At 32.7% G+C, this 16,354-nt stretch overlaps 1 protein-coding gene across 6 annotated transcripts; it reads right to left on the bottom strand.

The window, feature by feature from the left end:
• LOC109336864 (mediator of RNA polymerase II transcription subunit 19a-like) lies at positions 9,173-15,777 on the bottom strand. Of its 6 annotated transcripts, none has more exons than XM_019573685.1 (8): positions 15,679-15,776; positions 15,342-15,465; positions 13,025-13,091; positions 12,373-12,662; positions 12,023-12,244; positions 11,650-11,709; positions 11,368-11,504; positions 9,173-9,397 (listed from the first exon to the last, which is right to left on the bottom strand). In XM_019573685.1, exons 3-7 carry the CDS (start codon positions 13,053-13,055, stop codon positions 11,454-11,456), a joined length of 654 nt encoding a protein of 217 aa, XP_019429230.1. In that variant the 5' UTR covers positions 13,056-13,091; positions 15,342-15,465; positions 15,679-15,776; the 3' UTR covers positions 9,173-9,397; positions 11,368-11,453. The 6 variants fall into 6 exon arrangements, with proteins under 6 accessions (XP_019429230.1, XP_019429238.1, XP_019429228.1 ...); XM_019573693.1 differs by having other exon boundaries at positions 15,342-15,482; XM_019573683.1 differs by lacking the exon at positions 15,342-15,465 and having other exon boundaries at positions 15,679-15,777.

The following is a 16,354-nucleotide window of genomic DNA, read 5'->3' on the forward strand; positions in this document are numbered from 1 at the left end:
GTAATGCTTAGAAGTTGCCAATTTCTGTTAAGAATGACAGTATGCATTAACAACTAATGCTTAGAAAATAACCCGTGTTTTTATGTTTTTTTCTGTTGCTATTATGTAGTGACATTTAAGGCCATTTAATTTCTGTTGCTATTATGTACTCCTATTTTGTATTACAACGGATGTTCACTTTATTATGTACTGCAATATGTACAACTATTTTGTGTTGCAACTGATGTTCATAATACCAAATTTAATAAATTTCATAAACCATAACTTCAATTCATTGATAATATATAACTTACAAAACAGAACCATAACTTCATTACATAACAGAAACATAACCAAAACATACATAACTTCATTTCACTCAAACTACAATTACTTGATCATTTGAAAATACAAATCATAAAACCACTAACAACAAATAACAGACTAAACACAGCTGCTACAACTACAACTTTTATGGACCATATGACATGTTCTTTCATGACCATTTGAATTTCTTTTAGATTAGCTTGCAAATCATCCATGTCTATAGCATGATCAATCTCATTTTCTTCCTTCATGGCTTGATTTCTTTCCCTATCTTCAACCCACATAAAAAACTTCATACAATATTTATTTCCTTCCGGTAGAAGAATGAAAACTGTTTCAGAAGTGGAAAATAACATAAATCAAAACTTCATATAAAATGGAAAATAAAAACAAAAGCAGTGTCAACCTTAAAATATGGACATCCATAGAACTGTTTCTTTGGGTTCTTCATGGTCTTTGATGTGTATACAGCAACAAGCCTACTGCAATGGTACAATGGAGGAGGAAATCTTTTATCTACAAAGCTCACACCATCATAACTTGTTTGAGAGGTGCACCACGAGTTCACATCACCATAGTTTTTCATGTCATATGCAAGATGATAACAAAATTAGCTTGTTAAGGTTTATGCTGTAAGAAATTTGGGCAATTTGGACTTTTAATCGACCCTCAACGTTTTAAGAAAAAAAATGGAGTTTAACTTTTTTCAATTATTGTGTGCAAAATGGTTAATGTATTAAAAAAATGCAAAACGACGTCGTTCAGTATAAAAATAAAAAATATATTTAAATATTAATTTATTTAAAAAAATAATTTTACAAAAACGACGTCATTTTGAGCCGGAAAAAATTTAAAAAAATAATGGCTTGCTGACATGACAAGTTGTACACGTAGGATCACCCATCGTGGACCACGTCAACATTTAACGTGCTATGCCAGCAAATCTGTCACATTTAATGGTGCCCACATAACGGAATGACTAATATGACTCGACGTTGAATTTGTAGGGGACTAAAATATCACTTAAAATTTGTAAGGAACTAAATTGGTAACCACGAAAAAGATGAGAGGTATAAATGTGTAATTACTCAAAATAAAATGGAAACATTTCATATGGGAAGTGTAGACAACCAAATTTGGCACTTTGCATATTCTTTGTTACTTGTTGCATAGAATCTATTAGCTTTCCTGCTCAAGAAAGGACAAACTTTCTAGGATACCCTAAAAGTGTAAAAATAAAGGAAAGAAAGAAATGGAAAGAGGAAAATGAAAAAATAGAAAGGAAATGTTGAAAATAATTGCTTCTGGTCCTATTGTTATGCAAACCCTGTGCACAGAAAGTAAGGAATAGTATATGCAAAAAACGAAAGTGTATTTGTCTTTAACTATAGTGTTTTTTATAGATAATTAGTATACAACTAATTATTCATGTAATAAAATTAAATTCCAAGCAATTTCATAATTCAGCTAGCAATTGGAGATTGGGATCATATGATCAAATTGTTTTTCTTGTATGGATTATCTCACAAAGATAATTGTAATACTAACCTAGTAATGAACTTTCATGAATAAAATTCTTCATGTGGGAGCTTACTTTTTACTACCACTCCCATCACTACACCCATCATTTTTGGGTATCATATATGTCATCACTTTATGTTAAGTATGTTAATTTTCATAAAAGTATATGATACCACAACTAAATCAGAGGGCACGAATTTTTGCTTGTTCTATTCCATTAATTGTAACAAAAAACGAAAAACCACAAAATACTATTATTATATGAGTATTTGTAGTAAGAGAGAAATTCACTTAATTCTGGAGTAAGTTAAAAAAACACAATTCACATTTTAGTTATCCATTTTATAAAAATATAATAATTCAAATTTAATATTCCCATAAATCATTAGATTTTTATAAAATGAAAAGCTAATATATTAAATACGTGTTTTTAACTTATTTCTAGAGTGAGTGCATCTCTCCTATATTAACTATTAGTTTGTTAAAAAGTAAATTATATCAACCAACAATAACAATTATTGTTTTGTTTTCCCCAGTGGACCAAGGGTGGCTACTCATTGTGCAATGATCTAGAACGTGGTCTCTTATATTCTCATCATATAATTTTTTTCTTTTAATATATAATATTGCCCTCTGAAAAATAATAGAAAAAAAACAAATTTCTTAACAGCTGGCCCCCCAATATATTTATAATAATTTATCCAATACACTTGTATAGTATATATATACACAAGTACGTACGTAGAGGCGTAGAGCATTATTCTTGTGAGGAAAGTGTCACATGTAAACATGGTCTTATTATTTTGTATTTTGCAGCAAAAGACAAATGTTTCCAATACACACTATTTTGTCATTACGTGCATCATAATATTTCGAGTACGTGTTATGTTTCCTAACTACTATATATAGCTGAAATAAACAAGAAAATATACTCGATTGGAGTATAAAACCAATTCAGGAAGTAAACTTGAGCAACTGGCAAAGCAGTTCAAGACAAAAGGATTTGTATATTCAACTAACTAGTAATTAATGCTGATGCACCATTATCATCTAAACAATTTGTAAACCTTAAGTACTATTTTGCAAGGTTGTAAACTTGTAATGGTTAACCGTGTAAATTAGCCACCATGTGGACGAAGCTCTCATATAATAATAGTTTATGAGAAAGATATATATGTGAAACCTTACTCTTGCTTTTGAAGTGTTTTTTTTCAAGATTTGTACTAAGGTTGCAAGGCAAGCTGGTAGGAATTTTTGAAATATGTTATTACATGAAGTCTCACATTGTCTAGCATTAAAATAGAACATCATTGTTATATATTAGACTTAAGTCATTTGTTGTAATGTGCATCAGATAGAAGCACCACATAGAAACATCCCAGTGACACTTGGGCTCATGAGTATGTCCGGGTTTGTAATCTTTATTTTCTAATAATATATTGGTAGTCACTCTGCGATTTCAGGGACATATGCACAATTGGTCGAACTCCGTTACCAAATTCTCTTGTTTCTTATCTTCTATTTATTCTATGCACTTTATTTGATTGCTTTTGGCCAACGATGCGCAACGATTACTTCCGCTGCCCAAAAATTGGTATCAGAGTCAGGTTGATAGATGGCTCTTAACCCAGGCGCCATATTATGGCTAAAGAGGGTGAAGGGTATGTCAAAGGTACTGCACAAGAATAAAGTAGATGAGCTGAAGGAGAAGAAAACATGGCGAAACTGTAGTAGGGGCGATATATGTTGATCCAGAACTCTAGAAGTTCATGTATTGGATTAGGATCAAGGTGGAGATAGGGACTCAGGTGTTGAGTTTGGCCATGAGACAGATGCTGACAATATCTCTCTAGATATTGAGAAAATGATCTCATTTGAGATGAGAAGTGAAATATCCTAATGGCTTGTCTAGGACGTCATAGTGAAGGATATTAATTGTTAGTAAATCCATAAAAGCAAAGAGGCACTGCTTGACTTTGATATATGGTGTAACATGAGCATTGGTTTTGATGCAAGGTGTAACACACACATTGGTAGAGATGTAGGATGTGACATGAGCATTGGCGTGAAAGCAAGGATGTCACACATACATTGATTAGTATTGATACAAGATGTATGTTATGAGTATATTCCTTATGATAGAGTGTGATAGTTATCTTGAACCATGATTGTCGAACTAGACAATGATGGTAGCGGTTGAGGCTCTCCAAGGAAGCTCAAAGGTTCAATTTGAATGAGTATTGAACATGACAGTTGATAGGGCAAATCGCAAGTGCACGATTATGTCATCAAATAATAAAATATTGATCCCACGAGACTAGAAAACTCATTTAATTATAACAATTAATTTATCCTTAACTCAAATAGGAACTAAAAGTGAATTTAGAAAAATTGACAAGAATAATTATGAAAATAGTAAAAAGGAATTGAAATCTAATTTAGGAAGAGTTCTCAGGATAAGGGTTACCACCTTTACACTCACAAATCCTTGTTTTGCTCCTTTTCATGAACTTTAAGTTGTGAGGGTGAATTGCTCTTTGATATGTGTCATCCTCTCTCGAGCTCCAACATGTGTACTCAATTGAAGTTGCACCTACTCTCGCAGTACGATTATCATTCAAATCCTTTATTTGGATCTTTCTTTCCAATCGCTTCGTAGCAACCCAAGGTGAATTTCAGAAACCCCCGAGAATCCTAATACTACTCTCGTGAATTAGGATTCTAGTTTGAATAATTGAATGGTCAGATAGTTGGGTTCACCTCTCGATCCTTCCCCAATGTATCTAAGAGGTGTAATTTGTTGGTCAGACACCTCACACGAATAAAACTCAATTTAATGATTCAAATCACAACACTTAATAAAATAGAAGTAAGAACAAGTATTTATTGAATGTAAAAGGACATAGCCCCAATCCTATAAACAAAGGGAATTACTCACTCGTGATGGAGAAGAGAATACCGAATTCTAAATTAGAGAATTGTAATGTAAAGTGTATCATCCTTGATGGAGAACCTTCATTTATCCTAATTACAAAATATTGGGCTAAGCCCAACAAAACAAATCTAAAAAATAGGAATATAATATAACATTTATGACTTCTTTTGGCCCTTTAGTTGGTCTTCGCATAGCCTCAACACTGAATTCCATCTTCTTGCAATCTCTATTGTTTTTGGCTTTAATCCATCCAAACTGCACAACATAGCCAAAAACACCTACTCAACCCGAACAAAGAGAAATAAAAGCTATAAACAATCCTAAAGTTCTAATTATGTCCTAAAATGCAAGTTAAATGTAATGCAAATGTAGCATAATTTCACACTTATCAACAGTTGTGGTGAACTTTTGTGTAGAGGTTCCAATATATCAAAAGACTTCCTAGCAATAGGTGGCTAGGCAACATGTTCCATTTGATGGCAGTACAAGAAGTTCACTAAAAGTTTGGAGACTTAGGCTCTTGGTAACATAGTCAAGGATACTCAGAAAGGCTTATGTTGAAGGGGAGCATACTCTTATGTGACATAGTTATTAAAGAGAATTAGGTATTCAACAATGTGGAGTCAAATATTGGCTAAGGTGAAGATTCTTGTGTTGATTTCCTAAGAAGGGATATATCCGTCTATTTCAATCAAAGTGAAGATTGTTATGAATGTTTGAAATATATTATTATATGAAGTCTCACACATTGTTTAGCTTTAGAATAGAATAGAATATCAATGTTATATATTGTACTCAAGTCCCTTGTTGTAATGTGCACCAGATAGAAGCACCAAATAGAAACACCCCATGAGCACTTGGGTCTATGGTGTGCTAGAGTTTGTAATCTTTATTATCTAATAATATCTTAGTAGTTGTTAAGCTCTCCCAGATACGTAGACACAATTGGCCGAACTTTGTTATCAAATTCTCTTGTTTATTCTCTTCTCTTTATTCTATGCATTTTATTTAATTGTTTGTGACCGCACAACAATAACTTCTACTGCACCAACACAAATAACTTTATCATTACACTGATACTCATTCTTAATGATACACAACAAATTAAATTCTTATATATTATTAGTAATATAAAAAAGAATTTACATTATATTGTGTTATTTTAAAAAACATTCAAGTCTTAATCCCACAATGTGGTTCACCATACCAATCACATATATCATAATATTCTATCTTAAAAAAGTATATTACATCATAGTATCGTAATAACTACATTACAAAGGCATGCATATAATAATGTATGATTAATTAACTATACAAGTATTTTACGATAATGATAAATTAAAATTAAACTCTTAAAATATCATTTTAAACAATATATACATTCCTTTGTGTAAATTTGTTTACCATTATAATAATGAATAAATAAGTAAATATTGTAAAGTAGGTCAATAAATTTATTTGACCTAAAATTAAGTTAGTGACTTGTTTGGTTAGAGAATTTTTTTATTTTGAAAAAAACTGTATAAAAGTCTTGATTGATAAGTCAATTGGAATGACTTATGGCTTACAAATCCTATTGTCCCAAATCCTATTGTCCCAAGTCCTTTTACATCATTTTACACTTTTCAACTAATCACCCTAACTTTCAACTTTTAGTTTGTTTTTTCGCATTCAGCTAGCTTTGTAACTTTAGGCTGGCTACATTTTCAATAATCTATGTTAAATTATTGGGAATTCCAAGTATGATTAATATTGGGTAAAAGAAATTTCACATTGAAAATGAATAAATAAATTGAAGAGTGTATAAGTGAAAGAACTTATAGACCTAATATTTTAAGGTTTTAAGATGAAGTACCAACCCTACTTATATATGTATTTCTTCTCTTAGCTCATTTGTTGCAAATCTATTGCTGTTTAGGGCTCTCAATTCCTAACATCTGACATTAAAGCTTATTATAGGCTAAGGCTAATATTGTAAATGACATTTCTTTGCAAACCATTGTATAGGGTCAGAACTTATTTCTAAAGTCTTCCTAATAATGTGAAGGTTAGACGACATATTCTAAATGTGAATAAGACATGGTAAAAAAAAGTCTCACTTCAGGCATTGAAGTACGTAAAAATGGAAAGCTCCAAAAACCTAATATTACACATTGTGTTTGGTTTAAAAAATACTTAAGAATTAATTTTTTGACTTAAATATATTTTTCAACTGAAACAATAGTAAACATGTAATATTTTTTGTGCTCCCCATCCTAAAATAAGGTAAAGAAGCATAGTATATAAAGAATAGTTTTTTGTTTAACAAGTATCCACATGCCATAATCCCGTGACAAATTTTGAGGTGCACATATTTAAAGTCAAGATCATATAGTGGTATAACAAGATAGAGTGGATACTATAATAAGATTTCCACTTGATAATAAAATGTACGTGCCTAACCTGTGGGATCAAAAGATTATCCTAGTATCCAATATTTTTTGGTAAAGGGTACAAAAGTTAAGGGTAGTAGAGCATGAAGCCCTCAAACATATCTCCAAAAGCTAAAAGTTAATCGAATATTTTGTATCTCAAAATCAACCGGTACCCACCTATAAAGGTACTTAATTGCCCACACCACTAAGGGGTGGCTTTAACAATAAGAGCGTGGACAACCCCAATGAGTGCCACTTGATCCCTAGTTATAATGTTACATCTAGATTTATATTAAATTAAAACCAACAAGATATTACTCTAATACTATAAGGTTCCACTTGATCCATGCATATCATTGTTAGTCACATGTTCAATTATTGAAATCAATACATGTTGAAAGGAGGTGTTATCTCCTTCCGAAACTCGGATAAGAGAATACAATTGGTTATAAAATAAATCAGAAACTCTTATCGTGCTCATTGCCATTGATTGAAAATATTTAAACTCATTATCGTAAGTTCACAAGTAACATTTCTGTCAATATTGTGCAAAATCTTTGCCACGTTACTTACTCAGCAATTCAGTATTGAATCATTTGGAATTTGGTGGTAATCCCTAACCTGTGAAATTATGATGCCTACTATCATGAACGATTTTTGTGTAGCTTTGGGGCTTTCTTAATCATGCTTTCTTTTTTTAATCATGCTTTCTTTTTTTAATCTTTGGAAACCAAATGTAATTATTTCAAAGGCTTGCACATAATTTTTTTGAGGAATAACCTTCCCACAAAATAGTGAACAGTCACATTTTCATTTCTAAAACCAATAAAGGTAAAGTATGTTTTGTTTGCACCAATTAGTCAAATCCTATTGATAAAACCCCACATGAAGCTATAAACTAAAACATTTCTATGGACTATGGTTAATTAATATATGGTGGGATTGAGGAATAGTCCAAGCTATACCCAATGAAAAAAGTTTGTTGTCCAAAGACTAAAACCTCACTTGCTAACCCTATAGCTTTTCTAGGGAACTTATTTTGGCAATTGTTGTTCTGTAAGCCATTGAAATATGATAGTGACATTTTCTTAAATATTTGTAATTAAATGACATTTTTACTCTTGATATCCAAAAATCATTTTACACTAGTGTTCCTATCATTGGGTCAGAGAGCCCAATTCTAGGATTAGCCTTCTTTCTGCATACGATTGAAGGTCGAATTCCCAAATTTGGCTCACCACCTAGGTAGCCTTCCGAAGGTTACCGCGGGTCAGATTTGGGTCACTTGACCAGGGATATAACTCGACTTTGAAGTGCAAGTCAGGACCACGGGAACAAGCACATAGACAACACACCAAATCGGTGACTCCCAAGGTTCCCAAACGTGGACACATGATTTGAGGGGGCCATCAAGTAATGATTTGGAGGATCCAAGTCAGGTGATGTATGCATGGTATCTTACACTATAAGTAGCCCCCTCACTCACAAAGTGTGGATAGAACATTCTCATGCCTTACGATATTGTACACATCGCGCATGTTGAAACCAAGCCATTGGGTTATTCCTCTCGAATAACTTCGGCAACCACGTCCGTCGCTTATCGGAAAAACTTCACTCCCATTTCATACAAAAGTGGACTTCTACATTTTGGAAGTTCAACAATAAAGAAAACAGTAAACTGAGCCTTAAAGTCAGTTGGATTTGTAGAGGGCTAGGCTCTTTCTTAATGTTAAACAAATATTCATATACCTTACACAGTCAAATCTTCAAAACCTTTATTCCAAACAATATTATTTTGGTTCACCAAAATGAATTATTCAATATACACAGCTTCACAGGATATGGCGAATTGGGAGTTAGAGAATAGGAGTTAGAAACATGGGGTATGTTAATGTTAGTTTAGATACATGATATTGAGGAAAGCAATGGATATATACAACACCCCATTATACTAATAAATTCAGTATCCAAAAAAAGAACCTGCTAGCTCTAGTTTAGCAAATATTTAAACCAAAGTAATGCATACATGTCTGAGAATATTTTGAGTGCGCCAAAAACACTGGAAAAAATAAGACCAAAGTTTTGCAGATTACTGGCAAGAATATAAGATGATTGTTATTATACAAAAAGTAAACTTTATCTTCAGCAATTATACCTTTTTCCTTCAGGTGAATTCACCTTCATGATAAATCCTTAGTCAAACAGATCACTAGCTATTCTGCAAAAAAAATGGAAGACATTATATATACCAGGCTATCGACAACGCTTATCATGAAATAGATATAAAACATATGAGCTTATCTAGCTTTGGAAATATAAATTGACACTAACTACCATGGATTCCATTGCCAGAACCTTAAGTGAAGATTCTTTAGTTCTTCCTTTACATATCTGTTCGAGATTCATGAAAGGACAAAACATAGATTATATGGGTGCTTGTGGTGTTGTTCCTAAGATGAATTATTTAACATGTTATATCCATATTAGAAAACAACACCACAAGCAGAGTACAATACCTAAGTTTCGTCCTTCAAGAAATTAACATAAAAGAGAAACCTCCCACTGATTCTAAATGTGAAATTATTTTTTATTTAAAAGAAACAAACAGAGAAATTATATCAGAGAGGACTTAGAGAAGCATAAGCCTATATGGATTATCGCCAGAATTTTCAAGAAATGAGATGGAAGAAAATATTAGGTCCTTAAAGAAAAGGAAAACCAAACTAAATCTGCAATCCTGGTTAATAAGACATAATCCTCTGGAAAACTCTTCCTCACATTTCAAACAATTAACTCTTAACAAAACAAGCTCTATACAAAAAGTTTGCAACTACAAATCAAATCTGAAGCACTTTTCATAACTTTCTCCGAGTTCTGAAGAGTCTAATTTGCAAAAAAACTAGACCACCACCCAAGATTTTTCGCAGACAAAAACTATAAAAGTAGGATTTAGGATGAGGGCAAATCAACTCTCTTCTAAAAGAATGGGGGAGGGGCACAATATATCCTGAATGATGAACAAATTATAAAATCACATCAGCTACTGTTAGTTTCATATTAAAATTCTTCATAAATGATAAACAATCACTCTCAGCTTTGCCCTCCCTCTTCTTCCCCAACTAATACACTTGAAATTGACAATAGAGATTTGTTGTGCCTTCAGAGTTTTTTGTCAACTTGGCCATAAATGTTGGACAGTAAAATGTCAACAAAAGAATAAGCTCAATGTAGCAAGGGTGAGAATGTTCGTTAGATGAATGCACATACTGGACAAGATAGGATTATGAATGAATGCATTAGGGAGCTCTGAAGCACAGATACGTTGAACACCTTCACGTGTCGGTGTCGGACACGTATCCGACATGGATATGCTCGGATTCGTGAAGGATACATATTCCTAGAATATCCAAAAAAAAAAAAAAAAAAAAAGTTAAAAATTTTCAACAAAAAAAATATGATAAGATAAGATACGTTTTATCAATTTTATGAATTATTCTACTTTATTTTCTAGTTTTAGTACTTAGAATTTTGGAGGACAATGATTTACAATTTCCATTATATTTTCTACTTTTGATATTTTGATTTATACTTAACATTTTATCATATTTTATGTATTCTTTACTATTTTATACACGTATCTTTGAACGTATCGTATCCTATATTTTAGAAAAAAGTCGTGTCGACATATCAGATACGTATTGTATCCGACACACGTATCCATATTCGTGCTTCATAGTTAGGGGAAAGTTGAGGTAATTCCTATTGTAGAAAAGATGGACAAATCGCGCTTTAGATGATTTGGACATAGGTGAAGGAGACCGTTAGAAGCTCCAATAAGGGTAGTAGATCAAATTGAAGTTAGTCCAATTTCTAGAGGCAATGGGAGGACAAGAAAAATCGTAGGCAGAACAATTATGAAATATTTAGAGATCAATGTTTTGTCAATGAACATGATTTATGATTGAATATTATGGCATTAGATCTATGTAGCCGACCTCCCATTGGAACTAAGGCTTGGTTGTTGTTGTATATGGCTTATGATGGCTATGTAATCTTATGGCTAGGAATCAAATGGATCACTAAAAAATTTAGCAAACAAAGGAATTAAAGTTGCACCACCAACTTGTTATAAAAAAAGAAAACTACAAAAAGAACGAAGCACATTGACAACACAATATAATGAAGTACCTCAAGGAATCTGATAATGTCAAGTGAGAGGTCCCTCCAAATTTTAACAAATGATGACAACCAAGAAACTACAGTATGTAATCATTTTAGCCAGCGACTCTAATAGCCCCCAATTCGTCAATTTTTGAGCTCTTGTGCTGCATTAAATTTACGAAAAAAACTTCATTTAAGATTGACACATTTAACCTAAAAGAAGAGGTAGACAACAAAAGCATATGGAGTCGAGATAGAAAAAAGTGGCTGATAACTTGTACCGAGAAAAAGCTTCTTTCTTTTAATTACCTTACTCTTTTTGTGTTTGTGCACATCATTAATATCATCATCTCCATCATGCTTGATTTTCTGTAATCATCACATTAGTAAAATATTATGAATAAAACTAAATTTTTGAAACATTTTCAAATAGTATGTGAAACAAAGCCCCTTTATAACGCTGACACCAAATGAAATAGATGTCTTTCATTAGATCCTAATTCCTAAGTCCCAAGCAATTAAGGGTTAACAGCATCATCAGCATAACACAGATGAAAACTTTATGAAGCCAATTTATTGAATTAATTTGCAATATAATGGTATGACGGGGCTTTTAGAAGTCTGGTTATTATTTTGTAATCAATGAGAATGATGTAGATGCAGCAAATTAAAACTTCTCAACCTTATCATGGTGTTTCTTTGAGTGATCAGCACTGGAATCACGATGCCCACTTTTATCTTTCTTTTTATCCCTATCCTTGTCCTTATCTTTACTTCGGTCTTTATGATGATGCTTGTGCTTCTTATGCTCTTTGTCCCTGTCTTTGTGCTTTTTATGCTTCTTCTCCTTGTCTTTAGACTCACCTTTTGATTTTCCAGCAATAGTTGAAATCCCTTTCTCCCCCTATTAGAGAAAAAACAAAGAATAAGCACATCTAAACCAATGGCCCAGTATTATTTTTTAAAACTAAGATAGCATGTCAATTAAGAATAGCAAGTTAAGTGTGACCAAAATCAAAGAAAATTACTTACCGGGGGCAAATCGATGGGACCCGTTTCTCTTAGTTGAAAAGCCTCCTTGAGAATATCTAGGTCAAAAGGCTGTATACGAGCACTTGTTTCTCTAAAGGATGATGTGTTCTGAATGAGTTGATCAACCTGCATCCCATCTCCTTTTCGTATTTCTGTATCTCCTACCACATTGTGGAGATAGTGTGTGTCTGCAACCGACACGGGAAGTGGTTTCTTGCAGAAGAACTCAAAGTGTGGTAGCAATTTGAACTGACTTATAAGATCCACAGCACCTGTCAATTCCCTCGGTCCTATGGGTCAAAAGACACAATATGTCCTCAATGAGACAATATTACATAAAAATTAAGTAAACAATGGAAAATTCAAATTCTGAATAGATGCTAATAGCATTTATATACTTTCCAAAAAATACAATAAATTCGACAATATGCTAGGAAATAATCATATTTAAGCACTTATAAAAATAGTGGCAAATTCTGAGGTCCAGTAAACAAAACATGATGTTTTGGCAAGAAAATTCACGAATTGAATGTAAATTTGAAAACTAGAGAGTACCAAACAGAGTTTGAATCTTTGAGATCTTCCTAATCAACAAACATGTAAAAAGTAGCACATACAATGCAAAACACTAGTATGTCAAACTTTTACATACCTCCTCCAAACTTTTTGCCTTCAGAATCCATTTTTCAATCTTTCATGAGTGATTGGATCATTGTCAACTGCAATTTTTATATGACAAAAAAGTTTGTCATCTATCAATGTGAAATGATGTTTCGATTATACAATATCAACATAAATGTATATTATGCATGATGTAAACAATGATCAAATAATTGCTTTGATAATGACACTATTTTAGTTGCCAAAACCACTTGCGATTTTCATCAGAGATAAGTCGCCCTTTTTGCATGAGGGCAAACAAGTTTTGATTAAAAAGATAAAGAAATCTTATTAAAGATAAAAGAAGGGAAGTACAATGTCGGTGAGGATAAGGTATCCTCAAACAGAGAAAAACATGAAACAAATGAACAAGGCCAAAACTATGAACTCAACAAAGCTGACCAATCTCTATACAGACAAGGTACATTGCATATATGCATTTCCAATCTAAGGGAGTGTGTGGTTTGGTGTCTGTTCTTATTTGAGTTGATATGTCTTCGTTTATAATGGCCAGTTGTTGGAGACTCACTCTTCCTACATCACGTCCTAAGTTTTTCTTCATGACCACAAAATGGTCTATTGAACTGCTCATTTATCACTACATGCGGTTCCAAAACAATTAACCATTTGGTAGAACCTCTTTTCTTTGTAAACACAAAACAACCAACATTATGTATTGATTGCAGAGGTGGGTGCACCCATAGGCAGCATGCCAAAGAAACAACCATGGCACCTGCTAACCGTATGTTTGACACGGAGCCAGAAATTTCACAGATCATATTTGTTTGAAAAACATATCATAAACTCGTCAGTTGAAATCTTCACCACCATTTTTACCCTCATACCAAACTGATCATAAATCATAATGGCCAACCCAGCAATCTAAAACAGAGATTGGCATCAAGTGTTGTTCCCACATGTGAAAAAGTAAAAGAATCTTCAATAACTCATTAGGAGCACACAATGGAACAGATGATAACATATCTCTTCATATCACATCACATGAAAAAAAACCAAATTTATATAAATTCACTCTCTTATATTATATGTTGTTTAGCTGTTAAATTACACTGAAGGAGGTTTCCAAAACATTTAATCAGAGCATTCCAACAAATCATCATTTTACCTGTGTCACAAACTCTAAAACTAAAACAAGACCGACTGACAGAGCATTCCCAGTATAAGTCTAAGAGGAAATATTATTCTATCTATGACCACAACCATTAATGAGTAACCAGAAACTATGCTTCCAAGATATTTAAAAAACCGTAGCATAGCATTCCACAAAACTATTTGATAAAAAGTGTTTCCAAATTTCCAGTATACCCAGTACAAGTCTAACAGGAAAATTTATCCTATGCCCTCAGCCAAAATGCAAGTGCAAAAAGTGTTTCCTTCATTTAGTTTTGCCCATATTGGTGGAATTTTAAATTTTAAGATACCAGAGGCCATAAAATTTGTGTAGAGAATCCAAATCGCAAATGAAATCGACTTCTGAACTAATAAAGAAAAGGGGCTGCCTAGTGCACATTGCTCCCAACAGGGTAGGTCTAGGTAGAGTAAATGTATGCAGACATACCCTCCCATGTAGAGAGGTTGTTGTTGAGTTTGATTGGGGTAACAACTTTATCGTTGCGCCAACAAAAAAATATCATAGAAAGAATCCATAGAAAGACAATAGCATAATTATAAAAGTAAAAGTTTTACAAACCCCTCGATGGACTATAAATAAAATCAAATAATTTAGAAAAACACAAACTTTTAAGTTTTCTGAAAGGCCATGCTTGAGTAGCCATATATTAGCTGACATTTTCCAATTTTCGGAAATCCTTCTCATGGAAATAAATAAATTTAAATGACTCGAGTCGTAATTACTATTGCTTTGTTTATGCAGTTATACTATCTCAAATTCAATTTCCCCCCTTTTATTTTCAACAGGGATGACAATAACTTAGATAAGTTCAGCTTTGAAAAGAGAGAAAAATTGGACCAAGAAAAAAAAACGTGCAATTTACACACATCCATTGAAATACTAATTTCAAACAGTTTCCAGTAATTTGCATGGACAACTCCTTCCTGATTTTTACAGTCTCATTTAATAGCTTTAAGATGATTAAATATCCAAACGCAAAGTTAAAAAAAATTCAAAAGTTATCAAAAAGTGCCTTTGAGCATAGTTCTCGAAGTTTTCACCAAATATGCCCCTAAAAACAATATATTCCTACACGTGAACAGCAACATCAATGGGTTGTGCACACAGACAATAAAATTTCAACTCTGCAGGAATCAAAACAGAGGCTAAAACTAACCGATAGAATGATAAATTTTAAGTTCCAGAGCAAAAAAAATCCCTTGAAATTCCAATTCACCAAAGCTACGCAATCGAGCAACTTCTCAAACCTTCGACCACCCCACCAAATAATTCCGCAAAAGCTGTGCAGAATTGAAACCTTTTCAGCACAAAAATCCAAAATCCACAAAAGGGTTCTCAAACTCTGAAGAAAACAATAAGCTATAACAAATTGCACAAAATCAGAGAGACCAACGAGAAAATTGGTAATTGACCCATGATAGTGTTTGTGTTGGAGAATGAAATTGGAGAGAGTGAAGATCAAAAAAGTGGAAGAAGAAAAATTGGGTGCTTACAGAAGTGTATAAAGGGAAGATCTTTGAGGTGCGTGGGTTCAGTTCTGAAACTAACAAAACTCTTTTCTTCGCTACTGGTTTTGTGTTCTCGTTTTGTCCTTTTGGGTCTTATAAATATGCCATTTCTCCCAAGTTTTCTGTCACTTTTTTATTATTTTTTATAAGAATAAACTGTTTTCATCACATTATAATATTATAATATTGTTTATTTCTTTAAATTTAAGGAGATAAATTATCTCCTTATAAAAAGATTTATTTATTACTTAAAATAACCCAAACTTTATCTAATTTTTTGTTTGACGGTCCTTATATTACTATTGGATAATGGATCAGGTGTCAATTTACACCAAAAGACAATGTAAGACCATTCAGATAAAGACAATAAAGGCTATTTTTAGACTATACAATTGGGACATTCTCCATATCACATTCATCTAAAATACAAATGAGTATTAAAAATGATATATTAATTATGTATAAGTTTTTGCACTAACATTACATAAATATTACACTTTTATTACAAATATTAAATATATAGTGAAATGTTTTGGTGGGGGTGAGCATGGACCCGACCCTAAATGTTAGTAGGATCATTTTTTTAATCTGGATTTGGTATTAAACTTGAAGCTAACCCGACCCTAAATGTCGATCAGGTCAGCTTTTGAACCTGAACTCA

The sequence above is a fragment of the Lupinus angustifolius genome, chromosome LG02 (assembly GCF_001865875.1).
Source record: "Lupinus angustifolius cultivar Tanjil chromosome LG02, LupAngTanjil_v1.0, whole genome shotgun sequence".
Lineage (NCBI taxonomy): Eukaryota > Viridiplantae > Streptophyta > Magnoliopsida > Fabales > Fabaceae > Lupinus > Lupinus angustifolius.

Excerpts from the sequence above, each read along its gene's own strand:
- LOC109336864 (XM_019573683.1), bottom strand. The coding sequence starts at position 13,055 with ATGGATTCTGAAGGCAAAAAGTTTGGAGGAG. Across the intron at positions 12,245-12,372 it reads GTCCCATCGATTTGCCCCCG|GGGGAGAAAGGGATTTCAAC; the intron begins GTAAGTAATTTT and ends TTTCTCTAATAG. Across the intron at positions 11,710-12,022 it reads CAAAGAAACACCATGATAAG|AAAATCAAGCATGATGGAGA; the intron begins GTTGAGAAGTTT and ends TGATGATTACAG.